The sequence below is a fragment of the Dermacentor variabilis genome, chromosome 9 (genome assembly GCF_050947875.1).
Source record: "Dermacentor variabilis isolate Ectoservices chromosome 9, ASM5094787v1, whole genome shotgun sequence".
Taxonomy (NCBI): Eukaryota; Metazoa; Arthropoda; class Arachnida; order Ixodida; family Ixodidae; genus Dermacentor; species Dermacentor variabilis.
The window spans coordinates 33,058,686-33,082,863 of NC_134576.1; the positions used below are offsets into that span (position 1 = coordinate 33,058,686).

General features: G+C 46.6%; 1 protein-coding gene across 1 annotated transcript in view; it reads right to left on the reverse strand.

Moving 5' to 3' along the window:
• Positions 1 to 24,178, reverse strand: part of LOC142558293 (uncharacterized) — a 39,329-nt gene that overhangs the window by 8,899 nt on the left and 6,252 nt on the right. The window contains exons 2-4 of the mRNA XM_075670443.1: positions 20,475 to 20,819; positions 14,740 to 14,932; positions 10,148 to 10,380 (exon numbers count right to left, since the gene is read on the reverse strand). Of these exons, the coding sequence (XP_075526558.1) occupies positions 10,148 to 10,380; positions 14,740 to 14,932; positions 20,475 to 20,819 (771 nt within the window). The remainder of the gene's footprint in view (positions 1 to 10,147; positions 10,381 to 14,739; positions 14,933 to 20,474; positions 20,820 to 24,178) is intronic.

Genomic DNA, 24,178 nt, shown 5'->3' on the forward strand with positions numbered 1-24,178 from the left:
GTGCACTGCAGTAGTACCGAGTCCCACCCGCCTTCGTGGGAAAAGCGAGAGAAAATGCCGACGAGTGGCTCGTCCACTACATACTAGTGAGAAAGTCCAACGCTTGGGATGCAACCGCTCAGCCCACCAATGTGGTGTTCTCCCGGACCGACACCTCACTCATCTGGTACGAGAGCCACGAGCAAGCGCTTACGACGTGGGAACTTTTTGTTGATGAGTTTAAGGCCGGTTTTGTGGAGGCGGTCGCCAAAAAGAAGCGTGCCGAATAAACATCGAACAAGCGTTAAGCTGTACAGGGTGCCCAGTGCTCGTATATCGGAAGAATGAAACCCTTATTTATAAACTAAGTTTCTTAAAGAGGTCCGTGCTCTTTGAACCCCGATGTTCATTTATATACGCAGCGCCGAGCAGACGGCCATCGACATTACATTTATACATTCGTTCTTACATTTTCGCAAATAATTGTCTAATATTGAATACTTGAATATTTAACTAGTAAAAGTGTGCTGTGAGCTAATGTTTTACATCTGACGCGTACACTGAGACAGAAGTTCACCGGAATGCAGAGTTTGGAAGTGACGAACCATGGTGGGAGCGCGCGTTCTTGAGGCCGCAGACAACGTTTCAGCAAGGGGACTAGCTCGAGACAAATTGCTTTGTCAAAACGTTGGCTCCAGCTTCAAGCATTCCTTGTTGAAACCCTATCGATACGTACACTACACTGAATACATAAGTTAATAAACAAGCAGCGGCTGTTGATTTATGCACGGGCAAGGGCAGCAGGATGTACTGTCATACTGGCAATATCTACCCGCCATTAATTAGAAAGAAAGTACATAAAAAATTTTGAAGCGTTTCTACATTGTTCGCAAGGTACCTCGTTACATTTTGACGGAAGTTCGCATGCTGTCGTGCCAACGGGGCTAAGAAGTGCGTAAAATCTTAAAACCCCATGGAGTCCCACCTTGATTAGAATTTGTCTATCATGTAGGTGAAACAAGTAGCAATAACAATATATCAGCGGTTGTCAAATAAGAGAAAGTGTACCTTTCAGGTGTTCACTTTCTTTCCCAAGTTTTGAAGGCATTCTGTGCATCACAAGGTCTGCATTCCGCCAGCCCCTCTAGGGCGATTACTCTACACGACATTCTTGGTGCTCCACTAGCATGCCTAGTGCTACTAGCGACCTGGAGCTGTTGGGCTTCACTGACGCTGCTAATAGAGGGGGAGAAAACAATTAGTATTCTTGTATTTTTTTGTTTTGCCGAGCGGTGAAGAAAACGGGGAAGAAACAAACCCGTGTAGGTTTGCTATATACGCGCCTTTATCGGCACAATAATGGTAGTGTTCGTGTGCGGGAGGCTTTGCGGCGAAGCCGAAACTCGATGCCTATTTCAACAGAAGTGGCAGAAAACTCGAATTTTTTTTCCGGCTGAAAACAAAAAGCACTTTGATTAAACTTTTGAGCTTAAAAATTATAGAATGCGTCATAAGCGGCACTGCGTAGAGTATTTTTACTAGCAATATCTTATACTTAAATTGGCGCCTAAACATAGGCAAATAATGAATTTCTTAATCAAAAAGTGGTTTTGGCACGTAAAACCCTATGATTTCATTTTTAATGAATTTCTTTTATATTTATCGTCCGCTCTGTGCGCTGGCGCACAACATGTATGTATAAAAATATTTTTTCACGCTGAATAAATCTGTTGCGCATTGACGTAATAAAAGATTTACGTTCTTGAATGGAGCCATTAAATAGGTCAAATATGGGCCACATTGCCCATCTTTAGAGGCTTGTAAATAAGTAGAAATGGCTAATAACCGATTTATGGAGTCTTAGGCGTAAGCCATAGTTTTATCGTCTAGAGAACTATATGTTTTAATTTCATCATCAGTGGGGAAAAGAAGAAGAAACAGAAGACAGCGGACGTGCCCCGCATCGGCTCCGTCTTTTTGAATGATTCTGCAGGCACTTTTGGCAGGACCACGCATTGAAGCTCATCATCGGATTCGTGAGGTTAACCCGAATCGGTCGATACCTTTGGACAAGGTGGGCCAGCATTTTTAGGACTTCTATAGCCTCTTTTCTGTGCATCGCACGTGGGCGCCACGATGGGCCTAACGCCACGTAAGTCTAGCGAGCCCGCCAAGCCGGCATGGCCGATATACGCATGGACGACGAACTCTCCTCGGAGACGGAAGACGGCGAGGAAAGAATGGGTTGGCAGGTGGTCACCAACCGAAGATCGCGATCTGCGAAAAAGACCTGGGGAGCTGGTGGAGCCGCCAATTCGATCCAAGAATCACAAGGGAAGGAGATCGCCAACAAAGGTGCTGCTGGGGCCGACAAGCTCAAGCGCCGGATTGTGAAGGCGTCAAGAATGCCGCAACTGCCGGAGGAGCACAGGAAAATCATCGTTAGGCCTCAGGGAGGCCTCAAACTGGACAAGGTCAACGCAGCTTTTGGAGAAGCGACCGTCGAGGCAGCCGGACTTACAGCAGACCAAGCGAAGGAAGACATCGTCTGCCCCAACTTCACAGAGAATATTGTGGTGGTTAGTACACCGAACTGCTCTCATGCTGAAAGGTATGTGAGCATCAAGTCCATTACGATCATGGAGGCAGAATATGATGTGAGCGCTTATGAAACAGCCCCCCAGTCTACGTGCAAGAGGGTTATTAGAAGAGTGAACCTCAATGACAGTCAGAGTGGGATCACGAAAAAGATTGTGCATGAATACAACCCAACGGCGTTGGCTGCACAACGCATCAAAGCTACGGGATCGGTTATTGTGCTTTTCGATGGATTCAGGGCGCCCAACTTCATCAAATATGGGTCAACCCTCGTGAGGTGCTATCCCTACAGGAAGCAATTTGACGTATGTTACGCATGTGGAAGAATCGAACACAGATCAGACGTTTGCCCAACACCTGATGTTGTGCAGTGCAGGGGATGTGGTATGCAAGACCCAGGGGAGGCTCATATCTTCTCTCCCAAATGCAAGTTCTGCGGTGAAGATCACCCCACAGGTGACAGGGCTTGCAAGCAGCGGTACCAAATACCATATGTAGTAAGAGTAAGAAGAAGACAACGCTCCAAAGTGGAGACCGAGATGGAATCGGCCCAACCGACAAAGGAAACCCCTCCAGGCGCCGGAAGGCGCTCACGCTCGAGAAGCACATCAAGATCAAAAGAGCGCTCAACATCGAGGGGAAGAAACCGTTCCAAGTCTCGGGAGGCGCAGGTGTGCCTCGAGGAGCAGGAGCTGAAGACAAACAAGAAAAAGGAGCCAGGAGCGACCTGGGCCGAGAAAGTCAAAGGTACTGTGAAAGTCACAGGTGCGCTAGCCTCGCAGGAACAAAGTAATGATGCCAGAGTAGAACAGCTGATCAGAGAGGTTATATCACTAACGAAAGCAAATGATGTAACAGCCAGGAAGAAGACACACCGGCGCCCAAAAAGAGAGCTGTAGTTCCGGAGGCAGAATCGATGTGCTCGGTTCTGGAGGAGATCAGGAATGCTATTAGGGACCTAAAGGACACGGTAGACAGCGTTAACCTTAAGGTGGATAAAACATGGAAGTGGAAGTTAATAGCCGAGAAAAGGTTGAAAAAGCTAGAGGCCCAAGGAGAGGATGAAGAATATATGCCCTTGGAAGCCGAAAGCGCTAGAACACCCCCAGGAGCGGTAGGTGGTACAGTCAAGCGAACAGTGACAAGGTGTAGCAAGTCAGGGCGCAACGACAATAATAATGGATAACAGAAATAGACTTAGTGTGTGGCAGTGGAACTGCAGCGGATTTAAGCAAAAAAGAGCGTCACTAGCACAGATAATCAAAACGGTTGAAAATAGGCCGAAATGAATAATGTTGCAGGAAACTCTAGCGGAGGAGATCGGGCTGTCCGGCTTCAACTCGGTCTGCAAAGGCAAAGAACCAGGCAGAGGAATTGCCACCCTAATTGACAAGAAAATTCCCTACATAGAGCGCGATCTAAAATTAGGGGCGAGTAAAACTGAATACATATTGATAGAAATGGTACTAAAAAGGCGCAGATGTAAAGCGCAAAGCTTGTTCTGCCTCAACATATATAGCATTCCCAGAGAGATGAGACAGAGCTTCCGAGCAATTTTTAATAAGGCCATGAGGGTAGCCAAAACTGCGCCACTCATAATAGGAGTGGACTTCAACGCCCCACACCAATCTTGGGGCTACCGCTGGAGTAGTAAGAAAGGGGAAGGAATCTGGCATCGCGCCACGGATTTAGGCCTTTCTCTTATCATGGACCCAGCCTTTCCTACCAGGTGTGGCAGTTCCACGTGTAGGGACACTACCCCGGACTTATCCTTCACTTATATCTTACCCAGGGCAGACTGGATCAACTCTGGTACGGACCTAGGAAGCGACCATTATATACTACACATAATGGTGGAAACGACAGGGGGGGGGAGGTAAAGCATTTCTCTTACATAGACTGGGATCACTTTAGAAAAATCAGAAAAGACAGAGCAGACACAGATAGAAAGGGTCGCATCAGACTACAAGAGTGGCTGGCTCAGCTTAGGGACGACTCGAATGCAGCAACTAAGGCTATAGAGACAGAGGAAGATGTCGAACAAATTGATAGTAGATTTGATCGCATTTGATCGAAGCCAAGCAATCGATTTTACAAAGATGGAAATCACAACGCTTAAACAGGAGACTTAGAAAACGAATTGCTCAGCTCAATAAGAATATAGAGGAACACACACGATATTTGCAGAAACAAAAATGGGATGAGGTGTGTAAATGTGTGGACGGAAGGATAAAACGTGGAGGCAATTGGAGTCTGCTCAGGCATCTGCTCAACGAAAAAGGCACTAAATCGAATAGACGTACGGCAGTGACGAAACTGGGACACCAGGAAAGTCAGATTGCAAGCGCAGAGAGCATAATGGAGCGATTGGCTACAAAATACTTGCCTCTCAGGAAAGAAGATCAGGATGTGAGTTATCCCGATTACTTAGGGGTAGAATGCAAAGATATGGATCAGGAATTCACCGAAAGTGAGGTACGCACGGCACTGTATGATCTGAATAGTAGGTCAGCAGCTGGCCCGGATGGCATCTCTAACAGATTGCTTAAGAATTTGGACGACGAATCAATAAAATATCTGACCACATACATTAATGACCTATGGAAAGATGGGGTATATCCAGAAGAATGCAGGACGGCCAGTACTATCTCAATATCAAAGCCGGGCAAGCAACTCAACTTGGATAATCTGAGGCCAATTTCGTTGACATCATGTGTAGGGAAGACAATGGAGCATGTCATATTGAACAGGTTAACTAAATGTGTGGAGGACAATGACATCCTACCGTACAGTCTGATTGGTTTCAGATCAGGCTTGTCCACATGCTATGTTGTTAATCAAACATGAACTGCTATTAGCTAAACCAAAAAACACTCGAGCTCTCTTGGGGATGGATGTCGAAAAAGCTTTTGACAGAATTAAGCATAGAGCAATACTTGAAGTGATTTTCGAACTGGGATTGGGGAGAAAACTCTATGAAGTGGTCAAAACCTTTCTTGGCAATCGTTCAGCTCACCTTAGATTCGGGGATATTAAAACAAAGAACATGGATCTCGGTGACAGAGGGACGCCACAAGTGTCGGTCTTGTCACCTATGCTTTTCAACCTGGCCATGTCAAAAGTGGCAAAGGGACTAAAAGGGATAGAGGGCATTCACTTTACCATATATGCAGACGATGTGACTATATGGACCGCTGAAGGAAGTATGGGACATGCGGAAAGCAGACTTCAGAAGAGCATTTATGAGGTATAGTCTATTTTAGAAGACATGGGACTCAAATGCTCTGCTAATAAGTCTGAACTCCTTGTACTCAAGAACAGAAGGGGTAGAAAACCAAGGGGATACGTTCCCGAGGAAGAACCCAGGTTAGTACTAACCAAGAAGGCAGGCGAGTCTATTAAGCAAGTAGAATCCATTATAGTCTTAGGATTGTTCCTGGAGGCAAACGGGGCAAATGGAAGAACAATACGACACATCACAAGCAAGACTGTGAAGGTAATAAGACTACTAAGGAGAATCACCAACAGACACAAAGGGCTGGGAGAGGAGAGCGCCATGAGACTGGTCCATGCTTTCGCCTTGTGTCACTTCTCATATGTAGCTGGGATGCTCACTTGGACACAGACAGTGATAAACAAGTGGAACAGATTAATTAAAAGGCTAGTCAAAACAACAGTGGGGTTACCGATTAACACTCCGGATAACAAATTAATGAAACTGGGACTCCACAACACAACAGCCGAGATAATTGAAGCTCAGCAAATTGCCCACAGAGAGAGGCTCTATGGAACAAGGCCAGGTAGAGCAATACTAGAAGAGGTAGGATGGTGCCCAACCGAATCCAAAATTTCAGGTGAAGGCACAATAGAACTAAAAGATAGCATAAGAGAGATAATCAAGACGACTCCTTTCCCCAGAAATGTGCACCCGGTGCACAACCTGGAAAGACGAAAGGCAAGAGCCAAAGCTCTCCTGCAAGCGATAGAACACGACAGAGAACATGCGGCATTTGTAGATGCTGCGTGGGTAAGAGGAAAGAAAGCCTTTACGGCAGTAGTAGTAGATGCAGATGGTCTCCCTCGGGAAGCTATTACAATCATGACTAAAGACACGGCAGTCGCGGAACAAGTAGCGATAGCATTGGCTTTAAGGAATAACAAGTGGACGAAGATTTACAGTGACTGTAAGATGGCTATTAGACATTTTACAAATTTCTTTGTAACCAAGAGGCTGCCCAGCTGATCGGTGAGTTGGGCAGCCAAGAGATCGAAATCCGCTGGTTTCCTGCGCACATAGTGTCTGTCGATCCATCTCGGAAGAATTTAAACGAGATGGCTAACGCAGCTGCACGAGGGCTTACTATCCGTGCACTACGCGACCAGGACCTTAATAATATACAGGAGGAGAACAGGGACCAATTACTTACATATAATGAAATCACGAGACATTACCACATGAACAGAAGGGAATTCCCAGTGCCACACGCTAAGCTCAATAGAGCTCAAGCGGTGACTCTGAGATTGTTGCAAACAAGAACTTATCCAAGTCCAAACTTTATTAACAAGATATATCCTGAAAGAGAGATACCAATCAATTGCGAGAAGTGTAATGGCATCATTACTCAGGATCACATGCCTTGGCAGTGTCCTGTGACTTTCACAGACTGTGACAAGGAGAGAGACTGGTGGCGGCGAGTCCCACACAGTGGAGTTCTTTTCGATCAAGTAAAGGCTGTCGAGAAGGCCTATGATACGGCGGTAAGGTTAAACCTTACTGTCCCGACGTGGGAGCCGCCTGCGTCAACCTAAGGGTTGATCTTCAGGACATTAAATAAAGTCCATCATACCATACCATCCTCAGTAGTTTTCCGTAAAGTCTTTTATGACGTACAATTTTGTACCTGATGAGAAAGTTCCAGTGGGGCTGGAACCGCTGAGAATTTTCGGGGAAATTATTTCATTAAATTTATTTTGATGTTGCACTGAAGCGGCTGATGTATTCAGAAGAAATCGCGAATAGTCGAGGGCCAACACTGGTAAGGTTGGCGTGAAATTACCCCTCTCTCTACTGTTAAGGTCTTTGAGCGACGAAAGTTCCATGGGAGTTTAGTAGGTGATTAGAAGGTATCTATGGCCTGGTCAGGTGCGCAGTAAATTCAGAGCGTTTGAAAAACGCTGTGCTTTGAAAGGACAAGTCGACTTGTATGCGTGAAGTGAAATTAAAGCCAATCCTTTGATACGCCGACAGGTATTTCGCTCGCGATCAAAGCCATAATTGAGGGGAAATTAGGAGCATGGCTCTTTCGGCGTGCGACCACAAATGGATCACAATGTCGTGTCCTGTCAAGGAATATGCTGTTTAAAATGTGGAACTTTTTTGTTGACTGGTTCTTCTTGTTGAAGAGTTAATGCAAAAATTGAGCTTTTCTGACTGACCGGAGTGACTAGTATTGGCAGTGTCTGACGAATAGGGAAGAGGGAACCAGGCATTCGTACGTTATTTTCAGGAGGTGCCCATATGGGGCCGTGAACTGATCGTCACTCAGCTGTTTGTAACTGTAATAGTGGGCTGCGAAAAGGTTGCTTCGCTCCCAGCCTTCCTTCCAAGACAAAAGAGCCGTCCTTTGTTCCCTCATCCACCTGCGTCTTAGAAGGTCATGCGGGCTGCCCTTGCAGTAAGGTTTAGGAGACCGAGCTAATTGGTGTTTCATTTTGTTGAAGAACTTGAAAGCAGACAATCGACGCAACAAGATGAAAAGAAAACGAGGACAGGTTGCGTTTTGCAGGTATATTAGCTGATTATCTCAAGTTGTCGAGCGATGGCACCGGAAACGCGTTGATCCAGGACCAAATGTCCTGGATCCCACAAGGGCTTTCCTTTTATTGCGATAATAATTATATGGGCACTACAGGCACATTTTTGCTGTCGCCATGATGTTACGTATAAAGACCTAGGGCGATAACACCGTCGCCGTCGCCGTGACGTTTCATATAAAATCCAAGTGCGATAACGCCGTCGCCGCGGGTCGTATGATGTATGTGCTAGTCAAAGCACGCGAGGGAAGCCGGCGATGGCTGCTCAATCAGGCGCACGCTAGCGGATAATGTAGGTACCTGTTGAGGTCAGATGGCTGATAACTTTAACGTGACCGCGTTAAGGGCCCCCTGTGGCAGAAAACACATTTTCGGCATCGGCGCCGCCGTTTGCGTCCTGTGAGCAAATATTCCCGTATATATTTATGTACATGTATATACCATGTCTTAGTAAATGACATGTGGAATATTCGCGTTACTTACCAAGACGTGGCATACACATATACCTATATATACACCATTCTATTGCTAAAATTGCACATACCTTGTCTTACATTCTTGCCAAACTTATTCCTCGGAAGTTTGAGAATGGCAGCTCACAAACAAATGCCATGAAACAAAACGCCCACAGCGCATGTCTTTTACGTTAAATCTTCCCAGACATGAATATTAAAAGTGTAAAACAATAACAGAAACCAGGAAATGATGTAATTTTTTTTGGCGCGGCTTTGCACTACCTCTGTAATCGGCCCACGAAAGAGGCTGCATTTCTACCAGAAAGCTCGGTTTGGGGAAAACGTACGCCGCCAGCGCTTCCCAGTGAGCATACGGCTACATAAGCTGCAGTTTCCCGGAAGTGTTAGAAACAGTCGGGGACCTTTGAATGCTATCGCGTTCCACTGTTAAAAGCGAAGCTTAAGCGTCCTCCAAACTTTCTCAAGCGAAGCTTGTATTGGCTCACAAGTGGCGTTGTCGTGGTCACGCGAAAAAATCCAGCAGCGGGAAAGGGCGGTTTGATGAGCTGACAGCTGCGGCGGCACCTGAGCGTGAGTCATTAGCAAGGATTCCAGCTGCATAGATGCGCAGTCACGCCACGCGCGCAACCAATCAGAGCTGTTTCGCTTCCTCCGGGGAATGAAAAGGCAGGAAAGGGTTTCGCGCGCTGCACTGGCTTCGTTTCTGCGCAGTTAATTCTCGGAAAACGGATGTGACGGTCACGCGGTTTGCGTTCCCCCGAGCAACGGGTAGCGCTCGATGAGCGAAGGTAAGAACTCGCTCGTGAAAGGGCTCGCCGTCAGCGTGCCGATCCAGCCATAGTGCCGACCGAGCCCAGGCAATACGACAGCAACGAAAAGAAGATCCCGAGATCAAATCAAATCAAATCAAATCAAATCAAGTTTATTCATTACACACAAAGAAACGGTTACATTTTCGAGATGAAAGTGCAGGAGGCCGAATCAATCCTCTACCGGTACCTGTGGGTTACTTAACCGTGACGAAGGTCAGGTGCACGCACGACAAGCTTTCGCTTGCCCCCATTTTTCGTAGTGAAAGGGTTGGTCTTTCTTTTTTTCCTTTCAGGCGCCTTTCTCTATCTTGCGGGCTTCCTGATAACCAATTTGCCACATCGTAGTTTGATATTCATAAAGTTGGGTAAACATTCGTTGTTTTGCCAAACTTGATATAAACCAGAGAACTACGGTAGGCTGCCTGTGATTTGTGGGTGGGCCATTTGCCAGGGTATTACGTTACTCACTCTTTCAGCGGGCAGAAGGCGCTCTTTAGCAGGGTCTTTAGCGCCTGGCTGTGGGCGTCTCTCTGTTTCCATGGGTTCTGACGCTGCAGGATAGGATCCCGCTTTATCCTCAGCGTCAGTGCCACGTTGCTGTGCGTCGCCATCCTCCTCCAATTCGGAGACTCTGCTTGAAGGCTTCGGGTCCTCACCCCTCGCCCCTGTCCTGTCACCCGCCACGGTTGCACCTGGGCGCACTGTCAAACATCAGACATCATGAGAACCAGGTTTGTGAACTGGCTGTATCTCGAATGATGCCGGCAGTAGACTACAGTGAAGTCGGCGTGAGAAGTTTTACGGACCGGGGATTTAAGAAAACGTTAAATTGTCTACACGTGAGAACAATAGGGATATCCGAGGAGTCACATACACACGAAGTAAAGGACAATATAGCTAGACAAACCATATAAGACGTTAACTGTTACGCTCAGTTGAAATCTAGAGATAAGCTAAAGGGTAATGACAGCGGACAAAAGCACCGGCGCCGCGCCTCCAGTCAATTTCTTGGGTACTTGTGTACAAGGTTAGCCCTGGAAGCGTTAGCCAGCGTCGCTCAGGCCAGTACAACAGAATATCAACGCCATTCTAGCTCCAGCTACACGTGAGCTTAGGAACAGACAGCTGGCCAAAAAGCCTCGATATACTACCTCATGGCACAAAGACTCCGAAATTTGACGCGGTCGCTATGGAATCTGTGAGAAGAATGTCCTAGTAGTTGGTTGCCGTAGGCAGTGAACTCGTACAAAACTAAGATGTTAGCTTGTGCTAGTACAAGCTGGAAATATGTCGTGCTACATGCCCAAGCAGCGGAAATACTTATCTTTTCCTCGAGTCCCAGGGTCAGTAAGCTTTCGAAGCCTACTGAACAAAAGCTACTCTGAAAGGAAAAGAGCCCCTACATGAAAAAAAAAATTCTGAGAAAGCCTATCTCACGATGAAGGTTGACGTTTATGCGACTAGCATTGAGGCAATGTAGCGACACGCCGTATTGCCACCGCCGAGACGGTGGATGATTGACGTGTGTACGTAGCCGGGCTCCTTTCTCGCGCACCCCGCTGGACACGCGCCCCATCCAGCGGCGCCGCCCCAAAGTGCTCGCATGACGTGTCTTTGAATGTATACGCGCACAATATTAGGCCAATGTATGCGGTCGGATGGAATCCGCCCAGGATCGGAGGAATTTTAAGTGTTTTTCTCATTGAAGAGGCGATATATACCTATAGCGGCGCTTACCTAGGGATCACTGTTGGCGTCAAATATAGGTTCACCGAACGGCAGCGCATGCGCAGCACCGCAAACTCAGTGACCCTAGTTCGCGTCGGAGGTACTTATTGAAGAACGGCACCTACAAAGTGGCACAAACCCAGTGGTCTTAGTTGGCACCAACGATGTTCATCGAAGAGCGGCACATTGAGGAATGGCTCAAGCAGGGTTAAAAACTCATTTTAAGTGGTGCATTCGTTTGCACTGTAATTCGTGCGTCTGTTCTGACCGGTGCTGCTCAATTCCTTACAACTGCTTCTTTTTCAGTGAAATAGTGCATTTTCGTTTTTTTTACAGACAAAACAGCCAAGCAGAAGTAAGTGTGTCAGTCATGAACAACGTGGACCGAAAAGATCAATCTTATAAAAAGGCATAAGTGTCAGCAGTATGCTAAAGCAACTAAGATTCCTCTGCATAGGCTGTTGGTTTAAAAGCTGTATTGCACAAAAGCAGGAAATACGTGGACACTCCAGTAAAGTATTTAAAAAAGTTTCCTTCTTCCAAAACTTTTCCAAAATTTCTCTGCTTTCTAGCTATTTTGGATGACGTGAACTGGAACGACAAACCATCAGTTAGAGGATTTTGAGGACAGATATCTCGAACAGAAGCAAAAGACGTATAAAGCACCTTTGACTTTTCTCCAATTTCTTGTGTATGTATGCAAGAATAAATATAACAATTGTAATATACTAGAATGGGATCTTTTCTTCCATGCTTTTGGCTACACAGACAAATTCACGACAGCTGGTCTTCAATTTTGCACTGCAACGTGCTCCTTGAAGGTCACAATCAAGCAGTTAATAAATCTTGGTAGTTTATTGCTATGTTGAAGACATTTCGCCGTGCAAGGTGATCGCAACTCTCCAGGTATAGTCCACCTAAAGATGTCGAATTCTAGTTACATAGACCATGTGATTAAATTATCTCTCTCTCTCTCTCTCCCACACACACTGACAGACACAGATACCCGCACCGCGCAGTACTCTACGGTATTTTGCTGCTGCGTTGCTGGTTGAGTTCATCTGTTGGCCATGTGCGTCATATTTTTTCTTGGTCGTAGCGGGGATCTCGAATTTAGCAGTCATTACAATACTAAAACAGCAGTGCACCGAGTCGAAGCGGAACGCATACACTGTATGAAATGTCCAAAATTTCTATTATTTATGTGACAAGAACAATAATAACAATTTTGAAATAATTTTGATATGGAACAATTCATCAGAACCGATGAACCTCTACTAAATCTGCGGGGTGTTTCAGCGAACACTTTCAATTTTTTTTTCTAATTTATTTTGGCAGGTAGCACAATTCTAGCCCATGAACTGGTCTATTTGAAGAGGCGGACATCACTTGGAGAAAAAATTTAAATGCATGAGCGACTAATTGCCATAAATTCGATAATTAAGTTTTTAACTCACTAATTTATGGCATATATTGCATATAACAATTTTTAGCAAGGAAGTTCGAAAGGCGGATCCACTTAGGAAGAATTCTCAGGATGACACTAGTTCAGAGATATCAAGTGCCGAACTTTGCGGAGAAAAACATTGACGTTCCAGTAGTTTTCTGCTTCAATGCATAAAACCACGTTTGGTTAAGGTAAGTGGAGGGAGAGTGTATTTTTACAGCAACTTTCACGGCGCATATCTCCCACATGGTGCGAGCCACACAATTGTTTTCTAGTGTATATGCCTTTCACTCACTCCCGCTAGAATTTGGAAACTGTAATATGTGTCATACAAGGCAATTGGCCAAAAACATAATTAGCGAATTTTTGCTATTTAGTCGATTTTGCATTTGAAGTTTTTGTGTAATTAGTGTCCGCCTCTTCGAGTAGACCACCTCATGTGCTAGAATTGTGATACCTGCCAGAGGCAATTAAAAAATGAAGTTAAAGTGTTCGCTGAAACACCCTCTATTAGGCGGCGATTTCGTTCTGATGGTAGTGGTGCACACTATAGTATACGCACTAGCGGTTCATATCTCCAAAGTTCGCAAATTAACTCCGTGAGCAGCTTACCAGCATGAGTGCGCGAAGTGCAGCCTTATGCAGACATAAAGAAACCTAAACTTTCAGAATGTCACCGATGACCTACACTCATCAAAAATGCTGTCATCGAGCCCACTGGTTGTACATTGCAGCTCTGTAATCACGGTGTTGTAGAAGACGAAACTTCTTTTTAAAGCAGGACGCTGGCAGTACCGTAAAATAACGAATGTTTCTTGCGGGAACCTGGAGCTCGCATTAGCGTGCGCACGCGAATCATAAAGGAGCCTTTCCGAATAAATCCTGTCAGCGCGGGTGGGCATTTACAAGACACGCAATGAAGCTCAACGCTTTTATGATATACAACCACTTTTATTGAAGACCACTGGGAGGAGATAACGTTATTTTGGCAATGCAATATCGGCGAGAACGGACAGTTACCTAATTACTAAATGAAAAAATTAATGGTCGCCATCATCCCCATCCCCCTAGACACTTCTCCTCAAGTCAATGATATTAATAATGATGATGATGATTATGATGTTATAATACTGATTGGCGTCCAATTTGAAACGCGTTTTCAAGAAACAGTCGCCTAAAGTGCTCGGTGTAATCAAACTTTGCTGCATTTGTCGCATTCTAGGCTTTTCCATATACCTCCTTTACTTTTTCTTTATTCATTAAAACCTCTATCTCTATACTGTACGCTTGGCTATGCCAGTCATAACCTTGCTTCTGCTGACGTGTTCCTTGATTTTTGTCCGCCACTGCGATTTAGTATAGAATGTTTCCAGAAGAGGGTTATAGCGCCGAAAAAACACAACACACAGCAAGCGAGACGGGTCAGCTGTGTGCTGTCCTGCTTGCTGTGTGTTGTGTTTTTTCGGCGCTATAACCCTCTTCTGGAAACATGCACCAACTAGCCCCCCCAACAAGTATTACTTAGTATAGAATGACAGCGCGGCTCTTCGACAGTGGTGGTCACTGCACTACACGGACACGCCTCGGCAATCCTTGATAAGCGTAGCGTTTTCTTCAGTCGATGGGCGGCCCTGTGCTCAACGTAGAGCTCAAATCATAGGTAGGTCATCAAGCAAAATAATAACGAGACCTTCAGGGCGCAACTCACCACCCCTTTCAAAGGGACGCTCATTGCATCCATCCATCCATCATTCCATCCATTCATGGTAGTGTCCATCGAGTCGGACGCTCCAGTGCCACAACTCAGTGGAGCGGCGGAGGAACTTAGAATCGAGGATGATTTGAGAATGCGGGGCGATTATTGAACAAGAGCTTTCGAACTTACTTGCAGCGTGCATCGGGTCGGGGCTGACGGCGTCCTTAACGTGGCTCGAAACGGAGGCAGCAGCTTCGTTGTCATCCATGCGACTGGCGCGCGGAGTTCTGAACCCCCTGGAGACGCTGTCCTCGTTCGCAGCTGGGTCTCGCTCTACGGAGCGCGGAGGAGACGCGTCGGAGACCTTTTCTGCAGCCTGACCCTTCGTATAAAGATGACAAAGATTGTTCAAGCGACGCTGTGAAAAATAACTGTAAATCACTGTGGCTTAAGGTGTGTTCACGACGCTGCCTAAAGGTATTCATGCTTTTCTAGCGGTTGGAGAAAGAGAGAGGGAGAAAAAAAGAAAGCATAGAAGGGCAGGGAGGTTGACCAGAGGTAATTCCGATTGATTATCCTGCACGGGGAAGGAGTAGGTGATTGGAAACTACTTTAACACTTCTGGACGCTTCTGCAAAGAACTTTGCAGAAGGCCGGTCGTAAAACCGCTGCTGTTCAGCAGTAGTATCACTCGGCAGTTTCCACTTGCACACTTCCTAACCCTATACACTTCGAACATTTGTTATATCGTATAATAGCCGAGGAGAAACGAATATTCGACAATTTCAATGAGTGAATTCACGAATCAAATACGAATCTAACAAAACAATATTTTCCCCCAAATTTCGAATACAGTGCAACCGTATTATACCAGCAGGCTTATGCGCCAAAATTGGCTTATATATCAGTTTTACATACCCGAACTCGCCTATACGAACCGTGAACAAATTTTCATTTTGCCTTCGTTATACTACATGGACGTGTTGTCTTCTCTTGAGAAAAGAAACCAGGAAAAAATCCATTTATTGAAGACCAAGATACCCACAGCAGGCTGCAACTTTTGATACTGCATTAAATTGTTTCTCAGAGTCACGAATGCGCGAGATTGTGCGGACCTGCTCAATACGTCTTGCATTTGTGTCGGCAGAGTACCAGCGCAGCACATCAACTGAATATGTCCATCATGAAGCGTGGGATGATTCGACTTCGGTATATCCAGCTACAGTTCGTTATGTGAAAATTATTTTGCAGAAGCATCGGTAAATAAGTTTCGCGCTACCCGTCGTCGGGTTGTTGTAGCTTCGGCGCTACTATTCTAAGCCCGTGGTCGCGTGATGAAACCCCGGCCATGGGGACCGCATTGTGATGGTGGGCGAAATGCAAAAACGTTGTGTATACCGTGCATTGAAGTCACGTCAAAGATTACATGGTGGTAAAAATTAATGCCGAGCCCCCCCCCCCCCCCCCCCCCCCCGCATTACGGCCTACCTCAATCACATCGTGGTTTTGGCACCAAAACAACATAATTTTAAGTCACATGTTCGATTAGAGACTTATTCTCCTTGTCCGGGCTTGTTACAGCCAAATTTAACAGTATTCGTACACACGCATCTACGTATAAAAGCACTTAATCTCAACAACACCCTACTTAATGCCAGCGGCCCTGGAGTGGCTCTTGCTCGGCATTGAATTTCCTGCCGTCAGTGCCAAAGGCCGCCCGTACGAGTGGCCTGTGTCCTAGCCGAGCCACAGACGGTGCGAGCGCAGTCCGTCATAGCTTCCTCTCTTGAGCGAACGAGGTCAGGGCGTGTGCCCTGACGCTCGGCTGATTTTGCTCACGTGGCCTAAAGCAATTGTACACGGTAAACCAAAATTATTGGCTACAAACTCATTTATTCATTTTCGTTTTATTTACTACATACCCAGAGCGACAAATTAGGTAACTCGGTTAGGTGGGAGAATGCGACAAGTAGCACAGATGAAGTAGGGTTGAGGTATGAGTTTTGCAAGGGGGAGCAGAAGAAAAGAAAAAACCAAGGAAGGTTGCTTGTTGGAGAACAAGGCCGACGTCCGGAGTGGAAGAAGCGAGGCTGTCGGGCTGATACAAATTAACAAAAAAAAAAAACGCCTAACACACATCTCAAAGAGCGAAAAAAGGAAAAAAAAAAAGTTCCAACGCCAATCACGCAAGTACACGCCGCATGGCACATTGCAATAGAGAACCAGCGCTGGAGTTTTCGCGACGCCTGCAGCGCCGCCCTGGCGGTCAGAACGTGCACAATGCAGCTGCTCCAGCGGACGAAAATTGCTACTGGTAGTGGCGTTGCGTGGCCTTAAAGTCTAAGGAAAACAAAAGGACGCCGACGATACTGCTGCGTGTACAAGTGCTACAACTACGTCGGGATCAGGCAGGATGTATCCGTCTGTGTCTTTCCATCTAAACCCTACGAACAAGAACGGAGGCGGCGTTGGATCCAAGCAGTCAGGCGAGCTCAGTAAATTCCCGTCTTGTCGCCCTGTCAAGTGGTGTCGGGCTGGTTTCTAAATCGAATTTCGTGTGTGTGCTTGGTTTATTCGATAGTGAAGGCGGTCAGCCGTGGCATACCGTACCAAACAGCAGAATCTGCAGTCGGCATTTCGTCGGAAACAAAACGAACAATACACCATCCGGCATATGTACCAACCATTTTTTCTTCGCAATACCACCGCCAAGCCCCTTCCAATGCCACCGCACCAAGCGAACGATGCGAAAGGTAAATATTATCCATTCATTGCCAAGAATTATGTGGGAGGGAAGCTGCCTTGTAATACGAGTTGTGTGCGCATACTGCCCGCGCACGCGCGACTAAGCCGCCTATGTGTTTTTAAATATGCGCATGCGTATGAGGACTCGGCGCTGAGATGCATCCGGTAAAATAATGTAATTAGTGCTAAATGTAGCCAGGGTTGTTACTGATCAAGCAGCGGAGCACTCAAACATTTGCTTGCGCCAGTCAGTTGATGCGATAAAGCTTTCTTCTCGATTGAGTGCTGTGGCGCAGTAACACCAAATTTTTTATGTCTAGCAAGAGAAAATGGAATGTCTTCAGGCCAAATAATACTACCGAAACTATGGGGCTCTTGTATTGCCCAGGGGGTGCTTGGAAAATGGTGCTAAAAAGCGCCCTCTGTCCTGAAATTGGTTGTACCAAGCTCGGTCGTCTGCTTCGGAAAGCGCGTTTACAATATGGACCCGCCACTTTTGGTTTTGTTGTACCACGGCTTGCAGTGAAATCGGGTGCCGAAGATTTTTTCAGGGGTGGCACGATGCGTAAAGGCAATAAATTATGCAACGCCGAATACGTTTACGCCCTTCAAGAAATAAGCGGCGAAGTTTTAGCGCGGTGTCAATCGCAAGTGAAGCTAGTCGCGTACGAAGTTGAACTTCAGGTAAGGTTTGCACGCTGCTAGATTCTGGCACACAAGCACGAGGAAATGCTTGCTATAAATGAATTCACAGTAGCGATAAACAGGCATCATGTGTACGGAACTGCTCGAGCGCACGATGGTACTCGCCGAGACGGCAGCGGTCTTTCAGCATGCCGGGAAACGGCGGGCCTCCTGCAATCTTTGTTGACTGCATGCCGCTGGACAAGTAGTTATGCCTGCACTGTAGTAGCAGCCATCTGTCCCTTTAGCAACTGATAAATAACTGGTGCAATGCATATTTGAGCTCGCAGTAACGTACGTGCGAATCGTGCTGCAGCGCGAGCGCGTGCGCTGCTCGCTTGACGTGGCTTTTAATGACAACGCTCGAACATCGATGTGCTGCAATCAATTCTACCTTGCTGCGCTGCCTCAACGTGCTGGATTGAGGTCAAGGATGAGCACATTTAACTTTCTAACCTGTGCTGCTGGTAGGGGGGTAGTGAATTGTCACCGAATCAGCCAGCTGGACCATCTGTGCTCATTTGCACACACCTGGTCACTTCACCCCTTCGCACCGGTCGAATTGTTAATTGTCACTGTGGCCGCGTCTCGAATCGTGAATCACCAGCCATGCTTGCTGCTACGTCGGTCTGCCGTCGGGACTGTAGGTGCAAAACACCAAGTTTTAGAACGCAGATAATCAAGCAAGCTTCAAGACAGGCGAAGCCGTCAGCACGGCGCGAAGTTTTGTTTACCCAGTGCGACGAACTGCAGCTATCCAGCGCGCCCGACGCTTCGCTTCGTGAGGCCTTGAAGGAAAACGGTAGAATCTGATGTTGGGATTCAGGCCTTCTTGGCAGCGCACGACGCAGAAGTAAAGACGGTGACGCATTTTCGAGGTTGAGCTAGGTCTCTCCGGATCGGCGTCGCCGATTCCTTCTGCTTCCAGCATTACGTCTCACGGAGAGTCCGTTTTCGTTAAACTATATAGGCTGCGGCTAGCTCGCAGCGTGGTCGGCGTGGTCTGTGAGAAGTGACGAGCATTTCCGCATTCGCAACAGGGCAGAAAAAAAGTGCGAATCGATGCAAAACTCGGGCTAGAAACGTGCTTCGCCACAGCCAGGGCCAAGCTGGTGCTACCCAGATAACGTTTCGCCTGCTGCCACCAGGCGCCGCTACTATACCTCGAACTACAGCGCAAGACGCCCATAGCGCAGCACGACCGGCGCCATAGCTGCTAGATTTGCGAGGCAGGCTGCCACACAAGCATGGCAACGGCACACGGCGCAACCGTTAAAGAAACCACGTGGTCACCGCGACAGACTGTGAAAAATATATGAAGCTTAAAAAGCTTCTTTCGTCATTTGTTCACTTGCTGGCGCTAGCTTCTATACAAAAACTGTCCACTTGAAGCGGCGCGAAAACGGAAACATACGAACTATAAAACGGCTGCGGACGTGTCTTCTGGTCGAGCGGCTGGACTATGCCGCGTTTCATCGCCAGGGCGGCGTGCAACGCACTCATTTCGGCGTGCCGCCTATCCAGCGCTGGTTCCCCATACCGATAGAAAGGTATTATTTGACGGGTATTATTTCACGTAACTGTAACAATTCTTTGAAGAACCCTTTACACTCTCTTATAGATGGGGGTGGGATAAAAGACAAACTGAGAATTGCACTTTATTTCTCTCTCTTCATTAGTACTGCCTAAGCGAGCAGGTGTACAAGATCCAACTAAAAGTCATGGGGTTGTATTTATTCCGACTTTTGATAAAATAATCGGAAAGTTATTTGATGAAGTCGCCCCGCCCTACTAAAAAAATGATGCTGAATGCAGATTTTTCTATCAATGTGGACTAAAGCTTTAGTAAAGCGGTTAATTAACCGCTACAAAACTTCATATTATAAAGCGCCTTTTGAAACAGAGATTGCGTGCCTGCTCGGCCGTTCAGCTTGACGCTGAAACTCTCAGGACAAGAAATACGTGAGGCAAGTGACTGTATATTGCGCTGGTGATCGAGATGACCCACGTGACCGTAAATTAGTCGGGACCGGCTCACTTATCATCCCACCATCTCCAAAATTACTATCCCTGATTAGTATCGCGCTATCTGCAGGACAAGCCGACCTTATTCTGCAAGAAGCCGATCGAGCATACGCACCAATCCCCGGGAAAGAACAAACAGAATGCTTCACTTTATTAATTTTTTTATGTGCTTGACGCCGTATACTTGCTGCGCGGAGGATTTTTAGTAACCATTGGTTGCTTCATTGTGCAGTTCCGTAGATAACAGAGCTGGCTAACTGCACATCTGAAGGGGTTGTACAGATGGCACTACATAGGATATAAGCCGATTCGTAATGCGAGCGGTGCTTTGTGCACGCGCCATTTGGCAAGACAGCAGCAGCAGTAGAAGCAGCAGAAAAGGCAGCGAGGTCTTCTAGATCTCGCCCAGAATGCTTAGTTGCTCGATTTTCAACAAATCGAATACTGAACATTTGGTAACAGCCACGTACCAGTCGGACCACTTCGCTGCTGCCAGGGCTCGGCGCCGCGACTTGAGGACCGCTCTCCAAGTTCTTCCCACCGGAGTCACCTTCCGCAAGCTCGGGCTCGCTGTCACTGACGCTCGGCGGCGCCCCGTACGGCACGCTGATCGGAGAGGTTGTGAGAAATGTCCTCGGAATCTGCACTTTATCCCGTGCAATCGTGTCGGTCTCGGGAAGTCGCGGCGGGGAATCCATGGGAAAGGCTTTCTTCGCAGAATCAACGCCGAACCAATCGAGATTCTTCTTCTTCTTCTTCGAAGCTTTTTTGGGATTGCGCGTGTCCGGGATGCTATCCAGTTTTTCATTGGTGCTCTATTTGGCAATCGCCGAGAATGAGCTATTAGCATTAAAATGCGAATAGCGTTCTTTCCGTAATTCAGCCGTTTTGCGCCAATTCATCTATCTATCACAGTGGCCTAAGTTGTGTAGCTGCTTGGGCTACTAGGTATGTGCTCCTGGTTGTGATGTCGTCGTGGTTGTTCCACTGTCGTCTTTCCAGCTTCGTCATCTTACTCTCTTCATGCAGTCGTCGTCACGCTATGTACCCCAACCTAGTGGTCCAAGTTGTCTAATAGCTTCGGCCACTAGGTAAGGGTTTCGGGTCGTGTTGCCGCCATGGCAGTTGCATCGTCATCATCCTAGCTTTGTCATCCGACGCTCGTCATGCCGTCGTCGTCGCATCAACGTTCTCATACAGTCGTCGGGCATTCATTGTCACACCGCCAAAATGGGGATGTCGTCTTGTTTGATCAATCGTCGTTATTTCAGCTGGGCTTTCAGACTCTCCTCATACTGTCATCGTCACGCTTTCTACTTCGACACTGTGGTCCTAGTTGTTTGATAGCTTGGGACATTGGGTATGTGTACGGGATCGCGCAGTCGTCGCGTTCGCTGAATCACCGTCATTTCAGCTTTTTCATCCGACTCTCGCCATGCCATTGTCATAGCGCCGTTCCAGTCACACAGTCATGGTCATTCTGCCGCCGTCACGCTGCCGTTTTACTATAGTTATCCGTTCAATGACCTCATCCCATTGTCGCCATGCTATTTTTGTCATAACACCTTTGCCTTTCGATCAACGTCAATCTTTTTTCATTATATTGTAATCATAGTGTCGTCATCAAATAGGGATTCGGCTGTCCTTGTCATGCAGTCATCGTCACACAGTCTTTACCAAGCCTCTGTTGTAATACCGCCTTCGTAATGCCATCGTGGTCGTGTCATCATCGTCGCTCCAACTTCGTCATCTGACTCTCGTCATGCCGTCATCGTCATGCCATCACCGTCGTACAAGTTTCGCGATATTTTGATTATGTCATTTTCATCACACACAATTGTCTTTATTCCATTGTACTCATACCATTATCATGTTATTGTCGTAGTAGTATCGTCGTACAGTAGTCGCAGTAGTCGCCATGCATTCGTTGTCCTACCGTCGTCGGAATGCCGTCCCATTAATTCCAGCGTCATCATCATAGCTTTGACATTTGGTTCACGTCATGCCGTCCTTGTCATAATGTTGTAGTTGTCATGCATAAACACTAATGCGCGCCTTTCTGGTGTGGCAGACGGCCAGTGACTCTAAAGAAGAGAAAGAATAGTGGGATACGGCGCGAGCTCGCAGGACGTGGCACCTCGACCAACAGCCAATCATGAAAAGGCACGGGTTCTGGAAGGCAGAGCCGAACAATGGGAGGAAGGTTCTTTTCTTTCTTGGAGAAGAAAGCCGGGGTGCGGAGTGGAAGGAGCGAGGCTGTCGGGCTGCGGGTCCGACGATCCCGCCTAGGTTGTACCTCCTGCCTGTGAGGAGGAGGAATAGATTTTAATGAATAGAAAGGAGGAGACGCCGGCCTGGAGAGGATGTTTCTAGCCTGCTATTGTTCACTGGGGCAAGGGGAAGTGAGACATACCGGGAAAGGTAGGTGGCGGGTGAAAATGCTATGGTACAACGAGATACTATATATGTTATCCTATGCGCGGATGCACGCTTCAGACACACTACACGCAGGAGTAATCTTGTCAACACAAAACTTCATCGCTCAAACAAATTTGCAGTTGCCTTCACGTCTCACAGGTCCCAGCGACGACGGTCTAAGCCTACCTCAATGTGAAATGCTTTTCCAATATTTGGACGTATCTACTTCATGGGGCTTGAAACATGTTATTATTATTTTCATAAGTGTTTTGCGAACAAAAACGATTTTTCAACTATTAAACAGCGTTTTCACCACTACCATTACTATCACCATCATATTTATGTCCTCTGGAGGTCAGAAGCCTCTTCGAGTGATTTGTAATGACCTCGGCTTTGGATCAAATGACCTTACATTATGCCTGAAGATTTCATAATTGCATTGTACCACCTAGTTCCCTGCCATTCTCAACTGCGTTTCTCTTGGCACCCATTCTGTGCCTCGAATGAACCACCGGTTATCTGCGCTACGGATTCTACATTCTGCACGTGACTCCATTTCTTCCTCCTAACGTCAACTAGAATATCAGCTACCTCCGCTTGCTCACTAACCCTCAACCTGTCTTCCTGTTTCCTAGAATTTCTTTTTAAATCTCTGGCTGCGCCGTCCTTAGCTTTCTGAAGCGTTTTTCCTACCCTCCGACTTCCTGCCCAGACGCTTTTATCGGTATAATGAAATGACGCTACATTTTTTCTTTTCGTGGACCGGTAAACTGCCCGGTTAAGATGTGGCACTGCCTGCCACATGCACTTCAGCCAATGTTTATTCTCTAAACTTTCTTCTCATGATCATCATTTATTCTCGTGCAGATCAATTGGTTAATATAAACTTACCCCGGAACAGATTATAGGGGCTGACTTCCAGTCACAAATTCTTGTTTTCTTGCTATACCATTAGATGTTATCTTAGTGATCTGCATATAATCTTCAAACCTACTTTGAAACTTTATCGGCTTAATCAATAGGCTCAGTGTGCTCAGTAATTCGTTGCAAGTCATCGCCATCGTTGTTGAGCGGTAGAATATCTGTTGCAAACGCAAGTCGCAGAGATGCTACCCGTGGTCCTCACGCCTACTCCTTCCCAGTCTAACAACATGAATACTTCTTCTCATCCAGCTTCCTTGATCACCACTTTTGCATTTTTTCCGTGAAAAGTAAAGGTAGCTGTAGAAGCGTTATTGATATTTGCTAAGATATTTCCGTACATTTTCTGTAGTGCTTGACCACGCACTGTTTTCACGACTGGTGGTATCTCTACTGAATCAAACGCCTTTCAGTGATCAATGAAAAACATGCAGAGATATTGGTTTTTGCGGGTTTCTTGATTGTATGATTAAAGACATGGATGGGATCAATTGTTTCATACCTCTTTCTGAAGCCCACCCTAGTGATTGCCTGTTTCTGAGATTGTACTGAAAAACAGGTCTTCAAAGAAAATGCCAGTGAGTTTAAGGGAACGAATATTTGTATTCCACGCGTGTAAAGCTCGTGCTTCAACTTTGCGAAATCGCTTCAACTCACCGAGAGGAAAAGTCATTTTATTATTTTTGCATGACAATAAAAGATGATGCCCCACAGTTCGCAACGGATGACCCGAAAGATGAATGAGTAGCATTTTCTAAACGAAGGGGCGCCCCAAAGTGATCTATCACATGTAATGAGCCAAAAGAATTACAGTAGTAAATTTGAATGCGCAGAT